The sequence below is a fragment of the Saccostrea cucullata genome, unplaced genomic scaffold, assembly GCF_032062105.1.
Source record: "Saccostrea cucullata isolate Sc308-1 unplaced genomic scaffold, CSIRO_AGI_Scuc_v1 ctg3786, whole genome shotgun sequence".
Classification (NCBI taxonomy): domain Eukaryota; kingdom Metazoa; phylum Mollusca; class Bivalvia; order Ostreida; family Ostreidae; genus Saccostrea; species Saccostrea cuccullata.
Window position 1 is genome coordinate 34,272 of NW_026933516.1, and position 23,237 is coordinate 57,508.

Here is a 23,237-nt window from a genome sequence, read left to right on the forward strand (position 1 = left end):
GGTTTATTACTTTCTACATGTTATAAATTCTACGTGTTACTCTTAAACCTACATACATGTATATATATATATATATATATATATATATATATATATATATATATATATATATATATATATATATATATATATATATATTGAACGATATGACTGAATATTTGCTCTTTTCAGCATCGAGTTGGGTATTTTGCTCGGAAACATTCAGAGGGAACGCGATATGAGCGCATTGTACGTGAGCAACATAGAACTGTGGAAACAAAAGACCTGCTCCTACAGCGATACCCCGACACCGACATCGCCATCCAGAACCTGTCCTCCTGGCCCACCAGCGCCAATATCGTCAGGGACGAGTTCCAAACCCGAGAGAAGTTCCTCTCCTACCTCAACAGACACCGCTATCAACTGGATTCTTACAACAGGACTATCAAAGAGGAGCTGCAGTTCTACTCCGACAGCATCGATGTCTTCATCCAGTGCAACATAAATAGCCCGGATTAAAGTCCCTGAGGACGGCCAGAGTTGTCCAACCCAGAATGGTACTCACCATAGAACCTGGAGTGTATTTCATAGATGTGGTAAGTTCTAGAGAGTGGCAAGTTCCACAATGGTAATGAATATAGAACATGATTTCATATCTTAGATGTGGTTTGTTCTTTGAAATTGTGGGAAGCAAAGAAAGGTACTTTGGATGTACTATGTACTGTACGTCACTAATTTTTTCACATCTTATTATCATTAGACTGTATTTGGTACTTATAATGTGTTTATTACATATAACTTTAGCAAGATAAAGAGTAGTTGTGAAGAAATAAAGCTCTTGCAAATAATAAGTCATTTACTTGATGCTGAATTGAAGTTGTTGAAAGCTTTGTTTAATGAGCAATTCTTTTTTGTTTTCAGCTGTTAGATGCAGCCCTTAACAACCCTGAGCAGTCCCAGTTCATGTGTCGTGAGATGATAGACCAATACAGGGGATTTGGAGGGGTGAGATACATGTATTTCTTATATATCTAGAAATATTTATATCTCAATTTGCATTATATGTATACAAATAAAATTGTAAAAAATCATTTTATTTTATTTGAATTTGAAGACTGTTTTTAAGTGGAAAATTCTTCATTTGAGTATTCATTACATGAGTAAATATAAAGAACAATATTTTAATGGCAGGTTCGTATAGAGGATGATGTAGCAGTCAGAGAAGACGGGATGGAACTACTGACCTGTGTCCCCCGAACCGTGGAGGAGATTGAGAGTCTGATGGCCGAGGGGAAACAGCGACCCCAAATCCCCCTCCCACAGGAAGTGAAGTCATAATCAGCTGACTGAGGGGAGACAACTCCCCCTGATCCTCCTACCACAGGAAGTGAAGTCATAATCAGCTGTTTTCAGTAGACTTACAGTGTACCCATACCATCATGCAAGTAACATTTGTTATATACATGTGATAATTTTCTTTGTCATTTATTTTTAGTTGATTGAATTCGATAAGTTGTGATTTCATTTAATGTATGGTTGTAAAGTGAATGACATTTTTGTAAGACTATACCTCTTAACTGATAAGATCTATAATTAAGGAGGCCTCCAAATTTACAAGATAGAAATATATTATTAAAGGAGGTATAATATCAAGCCAGAAGATGTCTTATAGATTGTCTTTAATTGTTGAAGAACTAAATGATTTAATACATGAATATGGTGCTAATGACATGTGATTGGATCAAGATAAAATATATTCATTTTTGTAAAAGTATATATTTTATTCCAGATGTTTATTTGCCTTAAGCTTACTACCGGTACATTCCAACCTATTGAGTTCATTATTCACAATAATATTTATTCACAAGCATTTTTAAACATTTTATACATCACACATATGTACAGCATACCAGTGTAGGAAAAGTCTTTACACATGATTCAGAAAAAACTCTCTCTTTGAAACAAAAATAGAATGCAAAGATCAATTAATTAAGCTTTAGGATTTCTTTAAAATTAAAAACTTTTTCACTTGCAATTCATTCACAAATGACCTATTTGAAAAATTCTAAAAGCTTATGAATATTACACATTTTACCCTGGCAATACAGTAATACATTTGACAACATTTTTAGCTCTTCTGAGCCAAAGGCTCAAAGAGCTAACACTATGGCCATTTGTGCGGTGTGCGTTGTGTGGTGTGCGTTAACTTTTTAGAATATGGGCCATAACTCAAGAACCCCTTGGCCAATTATTGTCAAATTTGTCACAGGGTATCCTTGGCCCCAGGCCTACCATTTATAAATGCTAAAATTAGGGGTGGAACCTTAAAACAAGGGGAGATAATCAGGAAAATAAAATCAAAAGTACTGGTTGCTAAAAAAATCTTCTCCAGAACCACCAGGCAGATTTTCACCAAACTTACATACAAGGGTCGGGATATATTGAAGATTAAAAATTGTTCAAGGCATGACCCTGGGGCAAAGGGCATGGTTTCAAGGTCACTTCAAAATTTACGATTTATTAAAAACGTTGATATTTTGCTTACTATAAAGACTAAGATCATCAAATCTTGTAAGTTGATGCATCTCAGGATGCATCTCAGGACTTCACATCATGTTAACACAAAAGTAGATCACGGTGACCAACTTTTTAAATTTTACTGGCTTTTGTTTTCAAATTGATTTGGAGGCATATTTTGGACACTTTAAGGCCTATGATCATAAAACTTTGTCAGTTGGTGCATCTTGGGTCCTCAAAAAACATCAACTTAAAAGTAGGTCATTGTGACCTACTTTTTGAACTTTATGGCAAATCTTTTATAAAACATAATCCCATTATTTCAGACACCGAGAGGTTTAGAATCAAGAAATCTTGTAAGTTGATGCATCATGGGGCCTTAAAACATATTTATGAAAAAGTAGGTCACTGTGACCTACTTTTTGAACTTTGCAGGCATCTGTTTTCAAATTGTTTAAAAGGCATATTTTGAATACTATTAGACCTATGATCATAAAATTTTGTCAGTTGATGCATCTTTGGTCTTCAGAAAATTTTGACTAAAAATTAGGTCACGTTGACCTACTTTTAACATTTTATGGCTAGATTTAATTACCTCGGGCATTCATTGGCTTAGAATTATCAAACTTTGTCAGTTGATGCATCTTGGGTTTTTGGAGATTGACGACCAAAACGTAGGTCATGGTGACCTACTTTAGACATTTTATTGCTATATTTAAGTACCTCAGGTACCTATTGGCTTAGAATAATAAAACTTTGTCATTTAATGCATCTTGGCTTTTCGGACATCTCGACCAAAAAGTAGGTCACTGTGACCTAATTTTGACATTTTATGACTACATTTAAGTATCTCAGGTATATATTGGCTTAGAATCATCAAACTTTGACATTTGATGCATCTTAGGTTTTTGGAGCATGTCGACCAAAAATGAGTCATGGTGACTTAATTTTGACATTTTATGGCTATATTTAAGTATCTCAGGTATATATTGGCTTAGAATCATCAAACTTTGTCATTTGATGCATCTTAGGTTTTTGGAGCATGTCGACCAAAAATGAGTCATGGTGACTTAATTTTGACATTTTATGGCTATATTTAAGTATCTCAGGTATGTATTGGCATAGAATCATCAAACTTTGTCATTTGATGCATCTTAGGTTTTCGGAGCATGTTGACCAAAAAGTAAGTCATGGTGACCTACTTTTGAGTATCTCAGGTATTTATTGGCTTAAAATCATCAAACTTTGTTAGTAGATGCATCTTGGGTTTCGGAGAATGTCGACCAAAAAGTATGTCACTGTGACCTAATTTTGACATTTTATGGCTATATTTAAGTATCTCAGGTATGTATTGGCTTAGAATCATCAAACTTTGTCATTTGATGCATCTTAGGTTTTTGGAGAATGATGATCGAAAAATAGGTCACGGTGACGTACGTGTGACATTTATGGCTATATTTAAGAGTTTTAGAGTACTCATTGGCTTAGAATTGTCAAACTTTGTCAGTTGGTGCACCTTGGGTTTTCAGAGAATGTTGATTTAAAGAGTAGGTCACTGTGACCCACTTTTGAATATCAAGTACTCTAGTACTTATTGGCTTAGAATCATCAATCTTTGTCAATTAATGCATCTTTCGTCCTTAGAAAATTTCAATCAAAAAGTAGGTCACCATGGGTCACCTTGAGCTACTTATCGTTACATTTAAATATCTTCAGTCCTAACTGGCTAAGAATCATCAAACTTTGTCAGTTGATGCATCTTGGGTCTTAGGATAGATTGTATAATTTATCAGAAGAGTGATTCAAGGCCCTTGGGCCTCTTGTTCATCTTACAATATATAGAAAAATGTATATTTAACAGAGAAAACTGTCTCAGTTTTATAACATGTGAAGCTGTGATTTTTCATAATTATTTACAATACAATGCAATACTCATTTAGATGTACAGTGGACCCTCATTTATCCGGACGCTTTGGTTCCCAGTCAATTTGTCCGGATAAGTGAAGCATCCGGATATCTGAATCACCAGTTAAACAAGACAAAATAGCATTTAAAAATTTCGTTCCGATGAAAAATTGTCCGGATACTGAAGCATGACCTTCAGATATCCGGACGCCAGATATCCGGATGCTTCAGTATCCGGACGATTTTTCATCAGATATCCGGATGCTTCACATATCCGGACAAATTGACTGGGAACCAAAGCGTCCGAATAAATGAGGGTCCACTGTATATGATAACAGTTGTGCCATATGTAGGCAGGTCATTATGTTTCACAGATGTTTCTCTTGAACTGTTCTTTGATCATGAACAAAGTCTTCATGCTTTAAATGAGGCATATAGAATAAATTGTTTCTTGTAATGTTCTGTTTTTGTTTTTTAAAGAATTGGTCCCTTGCCCTCCTTCCATCACATATATCAGTCTTTTTTTTCTGTGTTTCCATTACTTTTTGCCATATATTCTTTTAAACAGTGAATTTTTATACTGAATAATAAAACCAGAAGTCTCTGTTGAGACTGTAGCTCTACTGGTTTGTACTTATAACAAATGACGAGAAAAGAAGCCATTGCCATCAGACCAAAACTGTAGAAGGAGTAACATTTTAAAGGAATTTCACAGACATTTCTATTTTTAGTAACAATGGCAACACCGTTCATTGAAATCAAAAACCAATGCATTATTTTATGTATCATTTTGTAGTCTACCTGTGTGCCAAGATGTATTGAAATCAGACCAAAGCTGCAGAAGGAGTAGCATTTTAAAGAAATTTCATAGAAAATTCTATTTTTAGTAACCATGGGAATTCGGTTCATCGCAATCAAAATACGATGCACTATTCCTAAATCTTAATGTAGTCTACTTATTTGCTAAGTAATATTGAAATCAGACCAAAACTGTAGAAGGAGTTGCATTTTAAACGAATTTCACAGAAAATTCTATTAGTAGTAACTATGGCAACACCGTTCAACGAAATCAAAAACCGATGCACTATTTTATGCATCTTAGTATAGTCTTCTTGTGTGCCAAGTTATATTGAAATCAGATCAAAACTGTAGGAGGAGTAGCGTTTTGAAAAATTGTTTACAGACAGACGGACAGCTAGACAGACAGACAGACGGATGGACGACTGACACCTTTATATCGCATAAGCTCTTCTGGTCTCTGACCAGTAGAGCTAAAAAAAATGAATTGCTCAATTCCAACCCCTAAATTATACTTTAGAAACTGAGAGTGTTATAAAAAGAGATCCAATTTTTTTTTCTTTTTCAAGTTTTGTTTTATACGGTGCCGCTGGAGGGCCAAGTAAAAAGAAAATTTTTATTTGTTCGGACAAATTAGAAATTCGTTCGGACGAATTAGTTATTTGTTCGGACAAATTAGAAATTCGTTCGGACGAATTAGATATTCGTTCGGATAAATTAGAAATTCGTTCGAACGAATTAGAAATTTGTTCGGACAAATTAGATATTTGTTCGGACAATTAGAAATTCGTTTGGACAAATAAATTATTTGTTCGGACAAATTAGAAATTCGTTCGGACGAGTAAGTTATTTGTTCGGACGAATTAGAAATTTGTTCGGACAAATAAGTTATTTGTTCGGACGAATTAGATATTCGTTCGGACAAATTAGAAATTCGTTCGGACGAATGATTTATTTGTTCGGACGAATTAGATATTCGCTCGGACAAATTAGAAATTCGTTCGGACGAATTAGAAATTTGTTCGGACAAATTAGTTATTTGTTCGGACGGATTAGATATTTGTTCGGACAAATTAGATGTTTGCACAAATTATCTTGTAAAGAGAGATATACAATTTGTATAATCAGGAGGATTCATCCCTTTTTAATACATAAATAGCTCTTTGGACCATGACATACACACGTTGCAACTAGACATGTGCTATTAAAGTCGGGTATGTTGATTGTAAATATTCGGAAATGTGTGTGTCTATATTGTGTTATCATGATATCATCAAACCTACTCAATTAAGGTACAGGCCCTGTTAGAGAAATTCATATTAAATCGTGTTCATGTACATTGGATACGGCTTCCAAATGAACGATGACCTTTTATTTTCTTAATATGTATAATTTTAACTAAACCAAAAAGTTTACACAGAAAATATAAGCAAAACATGCCTTTGACCCCATCTCACTTACATGTAATCTGAACCCTTTGATATATATAAACCAGCAAAATATTAGCTAGCCTTGCTAGATATCTACATGTAGTAAATTAAATTAAAATTTGGGGAATCCTGTCTATATCAACTAGTGAACCATTGAGGTCCTAATTCACTATGCACACATTGTTATTGTTCTGGTTGAGTGTGCATGAAGTTGTCCCCCTTGTCAAGCCCCCTAAGAGAAGAGATATCCGAATAGGTGAGGATGCTGCTGGTCCTAACATAACTATTATGTAGATTTGACAGACAATGTACAATTCAACTCGGGTGCATGGAACCTATGCCCCCGAGATTTTACAGCCTGAATTAATTAATCCCTTCAATTGCAAGTCAAGAGGTCAAATGCTGATACGGTCAACATCATTTGGCAAGGTCAAGATCACAAAAGGCTGCAAGATATAAACTGTGAATCTTACCTCCTCTTCTCTGCTTGACTGCTGTTGGGATCAAAGCTGGGCAATGGGCTCCTTCCTCTTCATCTGTGGCTGGCTGGCTGGCTGGCTGGTTGGCTGGTGGCTGGCTGGGTGCTCCTGCGTTGTACCACGTCCGAGTGCCTGAAAATATACAACTGAGACGAGATTAGTAAAAATTCATTTTATTTTATTTTATTATTTATTTATTTATTATTTATTTATTTATTTATCAAAATATCACAAAATATTTTAAATAAAAGGAAAAAGGTAGTATGGCGAAGCTAGGGTAGCCATGTCCTTGAACATTTATTTTATTTAATTATTTATTTATTTATTTATTTTAAAATTTATTTATTTATTTATTTATTCATTTATCAAAATATCACAAAATATTTTAAATAAACTGATAAAATGCAACAAACCCAAATCTACAAAAAGCATACTCATATTGTAAGAATTATAATTATGGATATTCCCATTTAAATTTTCTAAACCCCTGAAAGATAGGCCAAGGGAACTAAGTATCTAAATATAGGCTACCATCTGTATGGATGTTTGACCAATGACCTTGAATAACATGGACCGAATAAAGTTGAAGTTCATAGCTATTTTTACATTAGTTCATTTTGTTTAAATAATATTTCACTAAGTACGCTTTTCTTCATTCAAAATCTGCTGATGAAGTTGGTTATTATTACCATATTGTAATGTTACCTCTTGTACCATGTGCCAAAGTTTAAAGTATGGACGAGTGGCAAATCGCAGGCACGTAGTATCCGGGGGGGCCAGGGGGGGGGGCCTGCCCCCCCCCCACTTTTTCTCCCAACATTACCTTTACTATAGAAAATGTCTATTGTAAAGGTGGTTGCCCCCCCCCCACTCTTTACCCCAGTATATACGAGGGTCATTCAAAAAGTTCGTAGACTTTTGTCCTAACTTTTTTATTTAACGTCATATTATATCCAAATTTGGTAAAAATGTTTTAACAACAGATTCAAATAATTTGAGTAAAAAAATTGGAATGTATCTTCATATTTATTAAAATTACGAGGATTTAGAACAGCTAAAATGGGGTCACGGAGCACCGTCAAAATTGAGTAATTTTCTCATTTTCACTTTATAGTATTTACAGCTATATCTTTAATAATTGGAGCTGAAACGAAATAAAATTTACATGTTTAAATAAAGTATTGCTGTAATAATTCAAATGAAATCAGGTTATGTAATATCTCGCTCCATTTAAAAGATATCAGCTTCTAAATACATATGGACTTGATTAAAAAAGGCAAAAAACCATGACGTTGGAGGACGTCACGGAGCAGCAAGTAGCAATAAAATTAGCCTTTACATTCGGGAAACTTCTTCTACAAGCTTTAAAAATCCTTATAAACCAGGATCTGTATGAAAAATAATCTGTGTATCTGTATTAAATTGAAAATACAATTTCTGAGTGGTAGCGAGTTTGAATCGGACGATGGATCGACTGCAAGAAACAGGTTAAAGTTAAAAATATTGTCAAAAGAGTTAGGAACGTCATTGAACGTAATATGTGCTTCAATGTTGCAGAAATAATAGAGTTGCATGGTAAATTAAAGAATTTGAAAACAATAACATTCTAATTCAAGCTATATTTGTACAATTGTTAGCAAACTAGGTGTTAAGTGTTGTGGGTATGTGTTTTGAATGGAGAAGACGCTACAAACCGTGTTTGAAATATAAAAATAAGAGTATACTTTTGACAAACTTTCTCAGCGTTGATTTTGACGTTACAATATTGGTAAACCGTGTTCCGTGGTAACGAAACATGTTGCTTTAAAATTTGGCTAACATGAGTTCTATTTAATCAAATGGAATGAAACTTCACACTTCGACAAAATAAATGTTTATGTTGATCTATAATCTTGTAATAATCATATGACGATGAGAAGCATTGTCTATGTATTTTTGGAATGACCCTCGTACATTGCAAGAGAATATAGGAAAAAAATTGGAAGTTTGCCTTGAAAAAAGTTGGCCGCTAACCCCCCCATCCCCACCCCCCAACCCCCAACCCCCAACCCCCCCCCAACCCCCCACGAAATAGGATTTTCGAGTTTGGGTTATTTACAATTTTCGTTTTTTTTTTTTTTTTTTTTTTAGGTAAGTAAAAAAAATTTTCTCAGCTTGGCCCCCCACTTTCAAAAACGATGCTACGTGCCTGAATCGATCTGTTTCAATCCAATGAAATATTTGCCATCGAGCAAAATCAATGTTAATAAGATAACCCATGTTAATTCTTTGACTGAAACTTAACTTTAAAAACTGAAAATATTTCATAATACAAAAAACAAAAAAAAATAATTCGGATACTTTCATCACCCACCTTTCACTTTCATTGATGCATAGAAAAGGGGAGATAACCCGTAAAACTAGTGACTAAGTACCGACACTGTAGAGATGGATAAATAAATTCCGGCTTATCTCATTTATTAGATTTTTCACAAAAAGGAGGTGAATGATGACATATAATGTTGAGGATAGAGCTTTGATAACGACGCATATTGTGAGATGAACTCAAATAATATATTAATATCTCAAGTAATATATTTTAAATATAAAATAAAATTAATATAGTTACTTAATAATAGTTTTTAACGATCTTAGAAAGAATCCATTGGAGATGGACTTATGAGATTCCCTCTGTTTGTTCCTTTATCACAAAATACTTCAAAGGAACATCGGTATAGAAGAAAAACTACAAATATCCTAGCTAGTAAGCCCCACCTTAAAAAATTAAGAACCATCGAATAAGAGGCTCGATATTTTGAGTCCGAAGTTTATTTAATAAAATACAATACAGCCACGTAGCAGCGTCTTTGAAAGTGGGTGGGGGGGCTTAGAAAAAAATACTTACCTGAAAAGTTGACAAGCAAAAAAAAAAATGACACAGGAAAAGTTGCCAAAGTTGACAGTCCTATTTCGTGGTGGTGGTGGGGGACTTACTTTTTCAATGCCATTTTTTCCCGTACCAATTGCCTGCAGTATGAATAAAACCTTAAGGAGTGGATCTCATCTTTTCAAAGAAGTGGTAACTGACCACTGGCACCCCAGTGTAACCAATTTAACACAACCAGCAAAAGTTGGTCTGGTAGAACCAGATGATGTTTATTTATGAAAAATCTTATGAGTGTGTCACGGATGGGAGTGAAAAGATGTTTAATAAGAAGTAACTGACCCTTTGAATTTGCTAGTGGGCTCTCAGATAATATACTTTCAGAATGGAAGACTTTAGGTCTATAATATATACCGATATAGAACCATTATTTCCGAATATTTACAATCAACATACCCGACTTTAATAGCACATGTCTAGTTGCAACGTGTGTATGTCATGGTCCAAAGAGCTATTTATGTATTAAAAAGGGATGAATCCTCCTGATTATACAAATTGTATATCTCTCTTTACAAGATAATTTGTGCAAACATCTAATTTGTCCGAACAAATATCTAATCCGTCCGAACAAATAACTAATTTGTCCGAACAAATTTCTAATTCGTCCGAACGAATTTCTAATTTGTCCGAGCGAATATCTAATTCGTCCGAACAAATAAATCATTCGTCCGAACGAATTTCTAATTTGTCCGAACGAATATCTAATTCGTCCGAACAAATAACTTATTTGTCCGAACAAATTCCTAATTCGTCCGAACAATTAACTTACTCGTCCGAACGAATTTCTAATTTGTCCGAACAAGTAATTTATTTGTCCAAACGAATTTCTAATTTGTCCGAACAAATATCTAATTTGTCCGAACAAATTTCTAATTCGTTCGAACGAATTTCTAATTTATCCGAACGAATATCTAATTCGTCCGAATGAATTTCTAATTTGTCCGAACAAATAACTTATTTGTCCGAACAAATTTCTAATTCGTCCGAACGAATTTCTAATTTGTCCGAACGAAAATCTAATTCGTCCGAACAAATAACTAATTCGTCGAACAAATAACTAATTCGTCTGAACGAATTTCTTATTTGTCCGAACAAATAACTAATTCGTCCGAACGAATATCTAATTCGTCCGAACAAATAACTTATTCGTCCGAACGAATTTCTAATTTGTCCGAACAAGTAAAAATATTATTTTACCTGGCCCTGCAGCGGCGCCGTAGTTTTAGAGTACCTGTAGCATCTGTTAATTTTTAAAATAATTGCTCAACTTGGCAGTATATGTAAATTAGATGTCAATAAAGATAGTACTTCTACTCTAAATTAAATCACACATGAAAGATCATCTGCTCTTAAATAATTTTTATACATGTATATAGATGATTTAAAAGTTAAAAATTAGATCAACTGCCTTATTTATTTATCAAACATCCTGTGCTTCTAAACCAATTACATTCCAGGCAACTTTATTGTTGACCATATAATAGTGTTTCTCTTAGAAATGGTACAAGTCATAATTATATGATTGCACCAAACAGAGAAATATGAATTTTTTAATTGTTCATAAATGCTTTTTTGAATTGTAAAAACAAATCTTTGCTTAACTCTGTGAGCTCGTAAAATCTGATGATTTATTCACTGAGTCAGAGTTAGTATCTGTCAGCACTATGCTACTCAGAACTCCTGTCTCTAATTCTTCTTTATCTGTGTTTGTGGATAAGCTTGCTGAGAATCCATCACTACTTAGAACACTATTAAGAAGCGGATTGATTTTTGTATTGTTAGATTCAGGATCCGTGTTCATAACTCCAAATGCCCGAGACTTATCAATGAAGGGTCTTGGGTCTGTGATTCGAACATTAGGAAATCCCAAGGTTGTGATTGTAGTTGGGGACACAAAAGATGATGATGATGACACAGAAGACTCTGAAGGGTGCCCAGTCATGCCAAATTGTGCCATTTCTTTGTCGTTTAGAGTAAATGATTGGGTAGAACTTTCAAAGTTTCTACTGGAGGAATTGATATTCATAATATCATCATACTGGTTTTCTGTGGTCTGACCTAACATGTCATATCCTAAGCGTTGTTGTTTATCAATGTCTCCAGCATCCAAATATCCACCATCAAGATTCTGTTCCTTAGCAATGCTTTCTGGAGATGTATCATTTTGATTTTCTACTGGTCTTTTGTCTGTTTTTAAACTTGAAGTTCTGATGCTTTGGTTCTCACTTATCCTATTTTATACACATGCATAAATATGTACATTAAAGTTAAATAAATGCAAGTTTATTAATAGAAATATGAATGCCTTTAAAACATAAAAAATCACTTAAGAATTACGAACCTCTCTGACATGATTCCCACTATGTCACAAATTGATGGTCTGCACGATCTATCGCTATGCCAACAAGGAATCATGACGTCATCATACAGCCAACCGGGGCACTTCTCTGGCTTTTCTGGTTTCTGTCCTTCATTAAGCACACCAAGTATCTGACAGAATAAGGTTTGTAAGGCCATTGTTTATAAAAAGCTTCCTATGAAAGGTGAACTTTTAGCATTCGCACACACTTCTTGAAATACAGAAACATCAACATTGTATAGTACAGTGGTATTAGGATGAGGAACAGTGTCAGAATACAATAATAAAACGAGAAATGTCGATTCATTATGAATTAGGAATTTAGGTTCGTTATTCATACAACATTAGGTAGAACTATTATCTTTTAAAACATCCCCTCTTCCGACCCATACGCAGCCCAATTTCTACCATGCATTAGGTGTATCAATGTCTTTATCCGAGCAAAATAAATATTCTTGGGCATTTTTAATGTGTTTTACCGATACTGAGGTTGAATTTTCTCTAACTTGGCGTAGTGTAGTAACCCTTAGACTTTCGGTCAAGTTATTCATGCTTTTGAAACACCTGAGCCCGAAAAGTTGTTATATACATGTAGTGTAAATTTGCATCTGTAGCTCTACTTTTTCTTTATTTTGAGATTTTCCAGCATCAGCAATGAAAATGCATGATTTTAGTCATTTTGAGGAAATACAGGCATCACATCCGGAAAAGAAAGAAGGATATTTTTCTGGGATTTTAGTAGAATACTTATGATTAACGCGTACAAAACCTTAAAAACCCAAAATATTGTTTATAATTTTAATAAAAATTCTAATTTTTTATTTCTGTTAAGAGGGCTAAAAATCATCTTCCGGTAATGGAATGAAAATCATTCAATCGTTTAATAAATGATTTGGCAGTGCTAAAAATGTCCCAATTTTTTGTTACATAGTTATATCCCGTACAGGTCTGTCGATATATATATTTTTTTCGGAGAGCTACAGTTCTGCAGCTAAAATTTACTTACCTTGTCATTGGTCATTTGCAAAATTATTTTATTAGAAACATTCTGATTGTACATACAAGTACTTTGAAGTTGATAGAAAGATGCTTGAGTTTCTTATTGACAATATCTTTGTTGTGTTTGGAGACCAGGTTTTTCCAACAATTTATTGAAATTCCCATGGATACCAATTGCGCTCCATCACTAGCAGACCTAGTTTTCTATTCATATGAAGCAGAATTTGTTCAAAATCTTATACGTGAAAAGAAAACGCCTTCAACTTGACATTTAAATATATCGACGACGTTTTGTCAATAAGCAGTGGTAATTTTCATACTAATGTCGATACGATATATCCTGGTGAGCTTTAGATAAAAGATACCTCAAAGTCATACACATCTGTTTCATATTTGGATATTTTACTTGAAAAAGACGTTAATATTAATCTAACAACTAAGCTCTATTATAAACGTGATGCCTTTAACTTTACAATAGTCAACTTCCATTACTTATGCAGCAATATACCTTCATCGCCTGCATACGGAGTTTATATTTCTCAGTTTATTCGATATGCAAGAGCATGCTCTACGTATGAACAATGTCTAGATTATTGATAAACAAGTTGATGAAACAAGAATATCAGAAGTCTCGTAGAAAGTCATCATTTCGTAAATTCTATGGTCGATACAATGACCTTGTCAGCAAATAGAAAATGTCATTGAGTCTGCTGACTGACGTTATTCATACTAGTTGTTAATTCATTATTTATACACTGAATTGACAACAGATTTTTCGTTATTTCCCGATCATGACAAGGAGCACACGTCAGGTGTGACCGGTCGGCAGGGGATGCTCACTCCTCCATAGCACCTGATCCCACCTCCAATGTATTGGAAGTCCATGTTTGCTCTGCTCCTATTTTGTATTGTTAGACTTCTGATCTTGAATACTGTTCGTTATCTCCAAAGTTCTACTATTCATATTGTAGTAAAGATAAAAATATATCAATTAATACAATCTACATAGAGTTTAAAACATCAATTTGTACAAATCTACACAGAGTTTAAAAGGGGCATAATCTGTGATGTAATGTTTGGTGTCTCTCAGATTCTTCTTCATCACAATTTATCATAAGAAGGATATGGAAAAAACGAACAGTATTCAATCTCAACGTCCATTAAACAATATACAAAATAAGAGCAAAGCAAACACGGACCTCCGAAACATCAGAGGTGGGATCAGGTGCCATGGAGGAGTGAGCATCCCCTGCCGACCGGTCACACCCGCCGTGTGCTCGTTGTTATGATCAGGAAATAACGGAAAAAATCCGTCGTCAATTCAGTGTATAAATAATGGACTAACAATTCGTATGAAAAACGTCAGTCAGCATTTGACTCAATGATAAATTGTATTTGCTGACAAGGTCATTGTATCGACCATAGAATTTACGAAATGATGACTTTAAACGAGACTGTTGATATTCTTGTTTCATCAAAACTTGCTTGTCAATAATTTACCTCGTTTAAGAAATTGTTCATACGTAGAGCATGCTCTTGCGTATCGAATCAACTGAGATATATATACTCCGTATGCAGGTGATGAAGGTATATTGCTGCATAAGTAAGGGAAGTTGACGATAGAAAAGTTAAAGTCATCACGTTTATCATATAGCATATACGATAACTGTGAACAGATTAAGTTTTTTATATAACGAAAGGCTAACTAAATCTTTACTAAAATTAAAGTTTGAAAGGTTTTAGTCAGATATTTTCGACAGTTCTTTTTCGGACCCTATTACATCTGCCCCATTTTCAAATGTTAAAGGACACTAAATATTTTGAAACATGTAATATTTTTATTGCAATGAAAAATGTGAAGATATATATAAGGATCAGATTCTCGAAAACTTTTAAATAGAAAATATAGCATGCTAAATTTGTCATGTTTGTCGAAAGCCATTAACGTTAAACTTTTCTACACTTTCACCGTTTGTCAATAAATAAAAAAAACTAAGCTTTTCTATATAATCAAAAACTGTTACTTCCTTTGTTAACAATCGCTTCAATTATACACAAAGGTACTCTGAAGTTGATATTCAAAAGATGTGGGGCTTTCTCATTGACAACATCTTTATTTTTCCCGGAGGCCAGCTGCACAGGTCTTCGAACAATCAACTGTTTGAATTCCAATGTGCATTTATTATATACTCATTAACTTGCTGACTTGTTTTTATATCGATCCCTATGGAGCAGAATTTATTCCTGAACAATTTGTTGTGACCTTCAACTCGACATATAGCTATACAGTAAATAAAAGACATATGATTAATTAACGATAGCTATACATCCAATTAAATGTCGATTCGATATATCCCAGTGAACCTGAAATTGAAAACACCACTGAAACTGAGTCTGTTTCATATTTTGATGTTTTATTGACTATAGATAACAAAGGCCGATTAGCTTGAACTACTAAATAATATGACGAGATGATTTTAAATTTTTAAATTTTTCATCGTCAACTTTCCTTATGTAATATTGAAAAAAATATATGTCCTTGTACATTACCCTTTATTTGTATTGTCTAGATGGACTTTTGCTCTTTATCTCCATATATTTCATGTAGTAATACTTGTATCTCGCTATCACCTGTATATGGTATCTTTGTTCATCTCCAAACTTATCCAATACTAAGGAGCATGATCCAAATACTGTACGCTCTTAAGGATGACGTTTACTCAGGTTTCAGAAATCAGAGAGGAAATTTTATAAGGTATAATATATTGAATCAAAAATTGTTCTAAATGGATGAAATAACTAAGTTTTATCTCAATATCAATTTAAAAGTTTAATATGTTAGTACTTGAAGAAAATATACAGGAACAAAACTCAATGTATTGCTATGCAGAGGAAATTCGGACTAAATTTGTAATTTTTAATTGTTTTCAAAATTTTTATTTCTTGCAATATTAATCACAAAGTAAAGGTTACATGTATTTTAAGACATCATTTTTCAAATTTTATTTGTGTTTAAGCTCATAAATTATTTCAAATAAAAGAATGCTATGAAATAAAGAAATTCAAAAACATGTACAAAAACCACTGTAGTCAACATATCTCAATAATTTGATCATTGGCCCAATATAATATTAATACCATGAGAATGAGGGTAACAAAAGTAGCCAAAGACTATAAATAAATAAGAGTTCTTATCAGTCAGATTTTTGCAATATTTGATTAAAAATAGGGAAAAAATATAAATATGACAGAGGAAATTCGGACTGTAATAATTATCATGTTTATGGCCCAAACTCATTTCTTTATATGGATCAACTCTGTTCCATTGCTATAATATTTCCTTATTTAAAGAGTTTTGTTGCTTGTAATATTTTGTTGGTGAAGAAAAAATGGTCATAGTGTGAAAAATTGAGGTATTTCCCGAGAAATATTCAGGGGCCCCTAGCATGAAAACGAGGTCATTGACCTAGTTATTTGAAATTGAAATTTAACACAAGAATCATAGGTGTACAATGTGCAATATGTGGTTTTTCGTTCTTATCAGTGGAATTTTTAATCATCTGAGTAAAGGTATACCTTAAACCGACGTAGGCTACTGACAGATAAATTGAGGTTTCATTGATTTCAATAACTTTGTTTCAAGTCTGCAATTTGTAATTTTTATGGCCGTTATAATGACCTTGTCAGCGATTATTACCTATTATAAGGTCGTATTTTGGCTGACATAATTATTTCATACCAATTGTCAGGCCTTTGTTTTTATACAGAATTTGACTACGGAATTTTCTGTCTACCTGGTCAGGTGCGACCGGCCAACAGGGAATACATACTAGTTCTTAGCACCTGATCTCTTCTCTACAATTTCTATTGGTGTATTGTTTTAAGATTTCTGTAAATTAGCCATTCTGCCTTTTCCTCACCTTTTTCATTTTAATGTTGTTTTTTTTCTGGTACAAAAAAAATCAAGGAAGGTGGATATATGCCTGGAATACTTTTTGGACAATTTGAAATCACAAGATTATACCAAAATCAACAGCTTAAAAACTTACGACTTTTCAACTTTATATACAACCATTCCCCACGAAAAATTAAAGTCCAGGCTTTTTCATATCATTGACAGCTGTTTTTCAATAAAAATGGAACTCGTAAATTTACTTACCTTGTCATTGATCATTTGCAAAATTATTTTGTTAAAAACATTCTGATTGCACACACAAGCACTCTGAAGTTGACATCAACAAGATGCTTGAGATTCTGATTGACAATATCTATGTTGTTTTTGGAGACCAAGTCCAGTTGCATCCCGTTACCAGCAGACCTATTTTTGTATTCATATGAAGCAGAATTTGTGCGAAATCGTATGCGTGAAAAGAAGAAAACACTTGCTGTGGCCTTCAACTCGACATTTAGATATATCGACGACGTATTGTCAATTAACAATGGTAATTTTCGTGCTTATGTTTATATGGTATAACCTGGTGAGCTTGAGATAAAAGACACCACAAAATCTGCTTCATATTTGGATATTTTACTTGAAAAAAAAACGTAAACGGTGATCGAACAACCAGGCTCTATGATAAACGTGATGACATGGACTTTTCTATCGCCAACTTCCCTTACTTATGTAGCAATATACATGTACCTTCATATCACCTGCATTCGGAGTTTATATATTTCAGTTTATTCGATACGCAAGAGCATGCTCTAAGAATATCAGCATTCTTGTTTAAAGTCATCAATTTGTAAGTCTTTGGTCGATACAATGACCTTATCAGCAAAAAACCTATCATTGAGTCAAATCCTGAGTGCTGTTTTTCATACTGATTATTTGTTTATTGTTTATACACTGAATATTGACGACAGATTTTCCGTTATTTCCCGATCGTGACAAGGAATACAAGGGTGTATCCCACCTGATCCCACCTCCAATGTTTTGGAGGTCTGTGTTTGCTCTAATCCTATTTCATATTGTTTTATAGACTTTTGATTTTGAATACTGTTCGTTATCTCCATATGTTTCATTGTTAATATACCGATTTGTGGTAATTAATAATATTCAAAGCATATATTTTATATATATGTGCTGATACCTGAGATTTATAATTTCTGCCAAAGGGAACAGTTTGAAGTTCGTCATGCCCGGAGAATGCCATGTAAACTTGATAAAACAACATCGCTATTGTGTACACATCACTTCCTGCAGATAGTTCTCCAAAAGCTATCACCTCCCTCGGGATCCTGTGTAGATGGATCAGATTTATAATGGAGATAGACTTTGGAAAAGAGGGTCTTTGATCTTAGAATAGCTACCAAACCCAAGTACTAGTATCTGAATATAAGTTGTGCTTTTCCAGTATAAGCTTCTAAATGTATTCCTCTGACTTAACATAGAGGAAAAAAATAACATCAAAAGTCAATAGTAAATGAGGTGGAGTGTCTTACCAAAATATAATGTCCTCAAATCTGTGGGAGACACGGATACTTCCTTGATTTATATCGGGTGCTTCAGGTAGGCGTACCATTGTGCCTAATTTGATAAGAAATGCCTACAAAAAGAAAATAGACTTATTTCTGTATTTTTTTAAATCTTAAATTCATCAGTACACTCTGGAGTATGTGATAGATAGACTCATTAAAAGACAATTTGGTTGATACGTTAACATAGATAGAAAATACAAAAAAGAACGTTGAGTTAACTTCCACAAACGTTTCTTCCTGACCCTATATTGGTTTTCCTGTTGTTGAATATAAATGTTCTTAGCCGTCAGGGCAACCATCAGCCATCTCTTTGCATGCATTTTCTGAACAAGCTGGGCCACGGCTAGAAGCATTTGAGCACAGGAATGGTTTGAAACATTGCCCTTCAGTAATTCCAGAATATTAAGGGCTTTTGGGTATTTGTATGTCTACAATCATAAATAAAAGTTACGATTTCAATGTGGAGCTTTATAATACAGAAAACAATATATGACAGGAAATTCATACCTTGGAAACTTCTAAAATACAATATGTTTTACAGAAGTGACTAATTAAAGAATTTGTTACATCCTTGTCCTGTATAGTATTTCATTAAAACAAATATTGTCTTCTATAATAATATAAAACCTTAACTTACTAAAACATTTGCTATTCTTTGTCCAGTCATGTTCTTCTTTTCACGTGAGAGAGTTTCAGCAATGATCCCCATTTTCTCACAGAAGTCAGGGCTCATAGTGGGGAGAATTTTCTCGCAGAATTCCACAGAGACTTGCTCTTCAATGCATAGGTATTCTCCCTGAAAAGGTTTGCCAATCGTACACTATGCTCGCAAGATATTATTTACAATATTTATGACTTTGTGAAAAGAAAGAATATTGTTTAAATCATATGACAATTTTGATACTTTTTCTACTTACAGAATGAGAAAAAATATTTTAACATTTCTTTAGATTGTTTCATGACAATATGAAATCAAAAATGAACGGTACTTACTGTTTTCTTGACAAGAGTATCATTGAATGATTTTAGGTCTTCCAGGCACAATGTAGAGGTGCGTTTTTCTACACGACATTGAGGATTCGACATACTTTGGCGTCTCATCTCGATAACAGTTTTCCGGATATCTTCAACATGAATTGACTCTATTAACCTTTTATTTAAAGTATCTATAACAATTCATAAATCGACTTTCATTTCAAATAATATTACCGCAGTTACCGGTAGTTTCTGTTTAATTATTTTCAGTTTTAGATTACGAGGACTTACTCTCTTTTTTCTCTAGGCTTTCCTCTTTAAGTTTTCTTATGAACGGAGAAATGCCCTAAAAAGACAAGAAAAATACAACAATGATACCCTTGAAAATATAAGCTTTCTAAGTCCTATTTCGTATTAATAATCTCTTCATTCTTTAATTTTTTCAGTAAAGCATTTATCTTTAATTTAATCAGTCGCCAACGCACCCTCTCTGGTTCATGACCTCTTTCCTTTTGACGCTCACTTAGATGAGGAGGATCTGAAATGTCTTCATTTGCTTCAACAGAAATTTTTTATTTCCATTTTATCAAATTTTAAATCAGAAATAATTTTTAAAATATGTAAAACAAAATTGTCTGACACTCTGATATAGCTGAATTGACTAAAATATTTTTATTCCCCTTCTACCCCCTTCTGTACTTTCACACAATTGAAATGACTGAAAGAAAAATACGAATTTAAACAGCAAAAATATTTCTTGATAATATGTTACGGAATATTATAGTATTTAAACATTTATCAAGATAATTAATTTTTCTAAAAACACCTTAAAAAACAAGAAAATGATGTCGAGGCGCCCGACACAAATCACGTCGCTTCCTTTTCGAATCGATGGAATCAACTGAGATATAATAACTACGTATGCGGGTTATGAAGGTATATAGCTGCATAAGTAAGGGAGTTCTCGATTGTAAAGGTAAAGTCGTTACGTTTATCATAGAATATGTAGAGCTTGGTGGTAAGATTATCATTAACGTCTTCTTCAAGTAAAATATCCAAATATGAAACAGATGTGTCAGACTCTGTGGTTTCTTTAATCTCAGTACCACCAGGCCATATATATCGTATCGAAATAAGAATGGAAATTACCATTGTTAATTGACAATACGTCGTCGATATATCTAAATGTCGAGTTGTTGGCCACAGCAAGTGTTTCCTTCTTTTCACATATAAGATTTTGGAACAATTCTGCATATAAGAAAACAACAATAGGTCTGACTTACGGGCGCAATTGGTACCTATGGGAATTCCAATAGATTGTTGGAAGACTCCAAAAACCGCATATTGTCAATCAGAAACTCGGTCATCTTTTTGGTGTCAACTTAGAGTACTTGTGAGTACAATAAAAATGTTTGTGAACAAAAGAATTTTGCAAATGACCAATGACAAGGTAAGTAAATTTACGAGTTCTACTTTTTTGTTGAAAAAAGCAGCTGACAGTGATATCAAAGAGCCTGGACTTTCATTTATCGTGTGGAATGGTTGTGTATATAGTTGAAAATCGTAAGTCATTAAGCTGTTGATTTTGGTAAAATCTTATGATTTGAAATTGTCCAAAAGTTCCTTGGAATTTTTAAATATCCACATCTGATTTACACTTCTTGAGTATATTGTTGAGCAGAACTCTTGAAGTTTCTCCTTCACGATCATGTTAATATCTTAGTGAGGAGTAAAGAAAGAGGCTTGGTTGAGCATTTTCTCGAACCCGATATGTATATTTGTTTGTAAGGATTTTTATGAAGTTTTGCAATCCAATATATATATTCCAGTTCAAATTCTTTTTGGTTCTTTGGGATCTTAAAATATTTAAAACATTCAGTGCCTTGTATGTAATTGTTTTATCTTCATAGCAAGATATAAAACATCATTTTAGATGAAATGCCATGATCATAAATGATGATAAAGTAGAGCCTCTGAGGCTATCGAAATGATACCCAGCTTCTAGAATAAGAAAACTGAAGTCAATGTTGCGTGGTGAATAACCCCATATATCTGTCTGATCAAACGCACAATAGCGTTACGTTATGAAGCTTCATTGAAAGTCTTATTACATATAAATTAGTAGTATTTAAGAAATAAGGTATCATTTTTTTAGTTTTATTGGGATGTAAAACGGGTTGGTCACGTGATCAAATCCCATAAAGCCCTTTGGGCTTTATGGAAGATTTGATCATGTACCAACTCGTTTTACATCCCAATAAAACTAAAAAAAAAATGATACCTTATTACTTATATTTACATTTGTGACATTCATACTTTAAATTTGCCTGATTGTGACTTTTAACGTGTGAAATGCATTATTTTTCAAAACCAACGGCATGTATAATTACACATGTAATCCACTGAACGCGGGTCGACCCCTTATGACGTCACTGAGAAATTACGTCGAACGTTTATCCATACGAAATCTATGACTTCTTGACCCCGTACATGTATTTATACAGTTATAAAAACGCTTGCTTTCAGTAGTGTTATATAAAGGAAAACATTTGCAAATGTAAATATAGAAGGATAAGGCTTCCCCATACATTAAAGACGTTCGAAAGGGAAGACGTTGAGACGAACACCCAATCACTAAATCCCCAATTTTATTTTAACAGAGGTATAAAAATATTGAATTGTTTGCTTTTCCAAATAGAATATGCACTTTTCTCTAAATTTAATATCAACACGACAACTGAAGGATTCAAGCTCAAATATCCATTGAACAAATCAAATCGGGAGAAGAATAAACACGGACCTCCAAAACATCAGAGTAGGGATCAGGTGCCATGGAGGAGTGAGCATCTCATGATGCCCTATGAACAATAGATTTTACCGATTTTTTAAATTCTCTTTGCAATATAAATTTTTAAATAATCATAAAAATCTTTCTTTGTTTGAAACATACCTACTGCTCGCTCATCCCTTAACCTCCTGAGCTTGTTCAAGATTTCCTCGGCAGATGGCCTGTCTTTTGGGTCTGTCCTCCAACAGGAGATTGCCAACTTGTGATAGTCATAAGGAATACAAGGCCACCGGTGAGGGGATATGTCTCCCAATAGTACCTGGATGTTTTCACAGTAGTATATGTTATTTAAAATATGATAATTTTTATCATCACAGTTGGAAAATTTAGTTGAACCTAAGTGCACTTTCCCATCTTTTCGATGTAGACACATACCATTCAGTAAAATTTATCTTCAGTCACATGCATGCTTGATGCAATTAAAATGTAGTACTAAGGTTTAGTTAATATATGAAGAAGGCTTGAAAAAGAATACGTGGATATTGGAATGTATATATTTAATATATTTGTTCAAACAACTTGCTCTTACTTTATCTTGGAAACGTAA

The 23,237-nt window shown here is 33.6% G+C and overlaps 2 protein-coding genes across 2 annotated transcripts; one reads left to right on the top strand and one right to left on the bottom strand.

Annotated features, from left to right (window-relative positions):
• The first annotated feature begins 492 nt into the window (after nucleotides 1-492).
• On the top strand, nucleotides 493-1,414 carry LOC134238533 (xaa-Pro dipeptidase-like). The gene is made up of 3 exons (XM_062720652.1): nucleotides 493-575; nucleotides 901-984; nucleotides 1,171-1,414. The coding sequence occupies exons 1-3, from the start codon at nucleotides 534-536 to the stop codon at nucleotides 1,315-1,317; spliced, it is 273 nt and encodes a 90-aa protein (XP_062576636.1). The 5' UTR covers nucleotides 493-533; the 3' UTR covers nucleotides 1,318-1,414.
• A 5,072-nt stretch (nucleotides 1,415-6,486) lies between these two features.
• Nucleotides 6,487-22,949, bottom strand: LOC134238532 (uncharacterized; the record flags this gene model as incomplete). The annotated part of the gene is made up of 12 exons (XM_062720651.1): nucleotides 6,487-6,500; nucleotides 7,103-7,240; nucleotides 11,634-12,262; nucleotides 12,373-12,521; nucleotides 18,480-18,627; nucleotides 18,832-18,935; nucleotides 19,110-19,295; nucleotides 19,505-19,663; nucleotides 19,861-19,991; nucleotides 20,134-20,188; nucleotides 20,328-20,398; nucleotides 22,793-22,949. Coding segments are annotated over 12 exons (1,941 nt in total), but the record flags the coding sequence as incomplete, so codon positions are not given.
• Nucleotides 22,950-23,237: the final 288 nt, after the last annotated feature.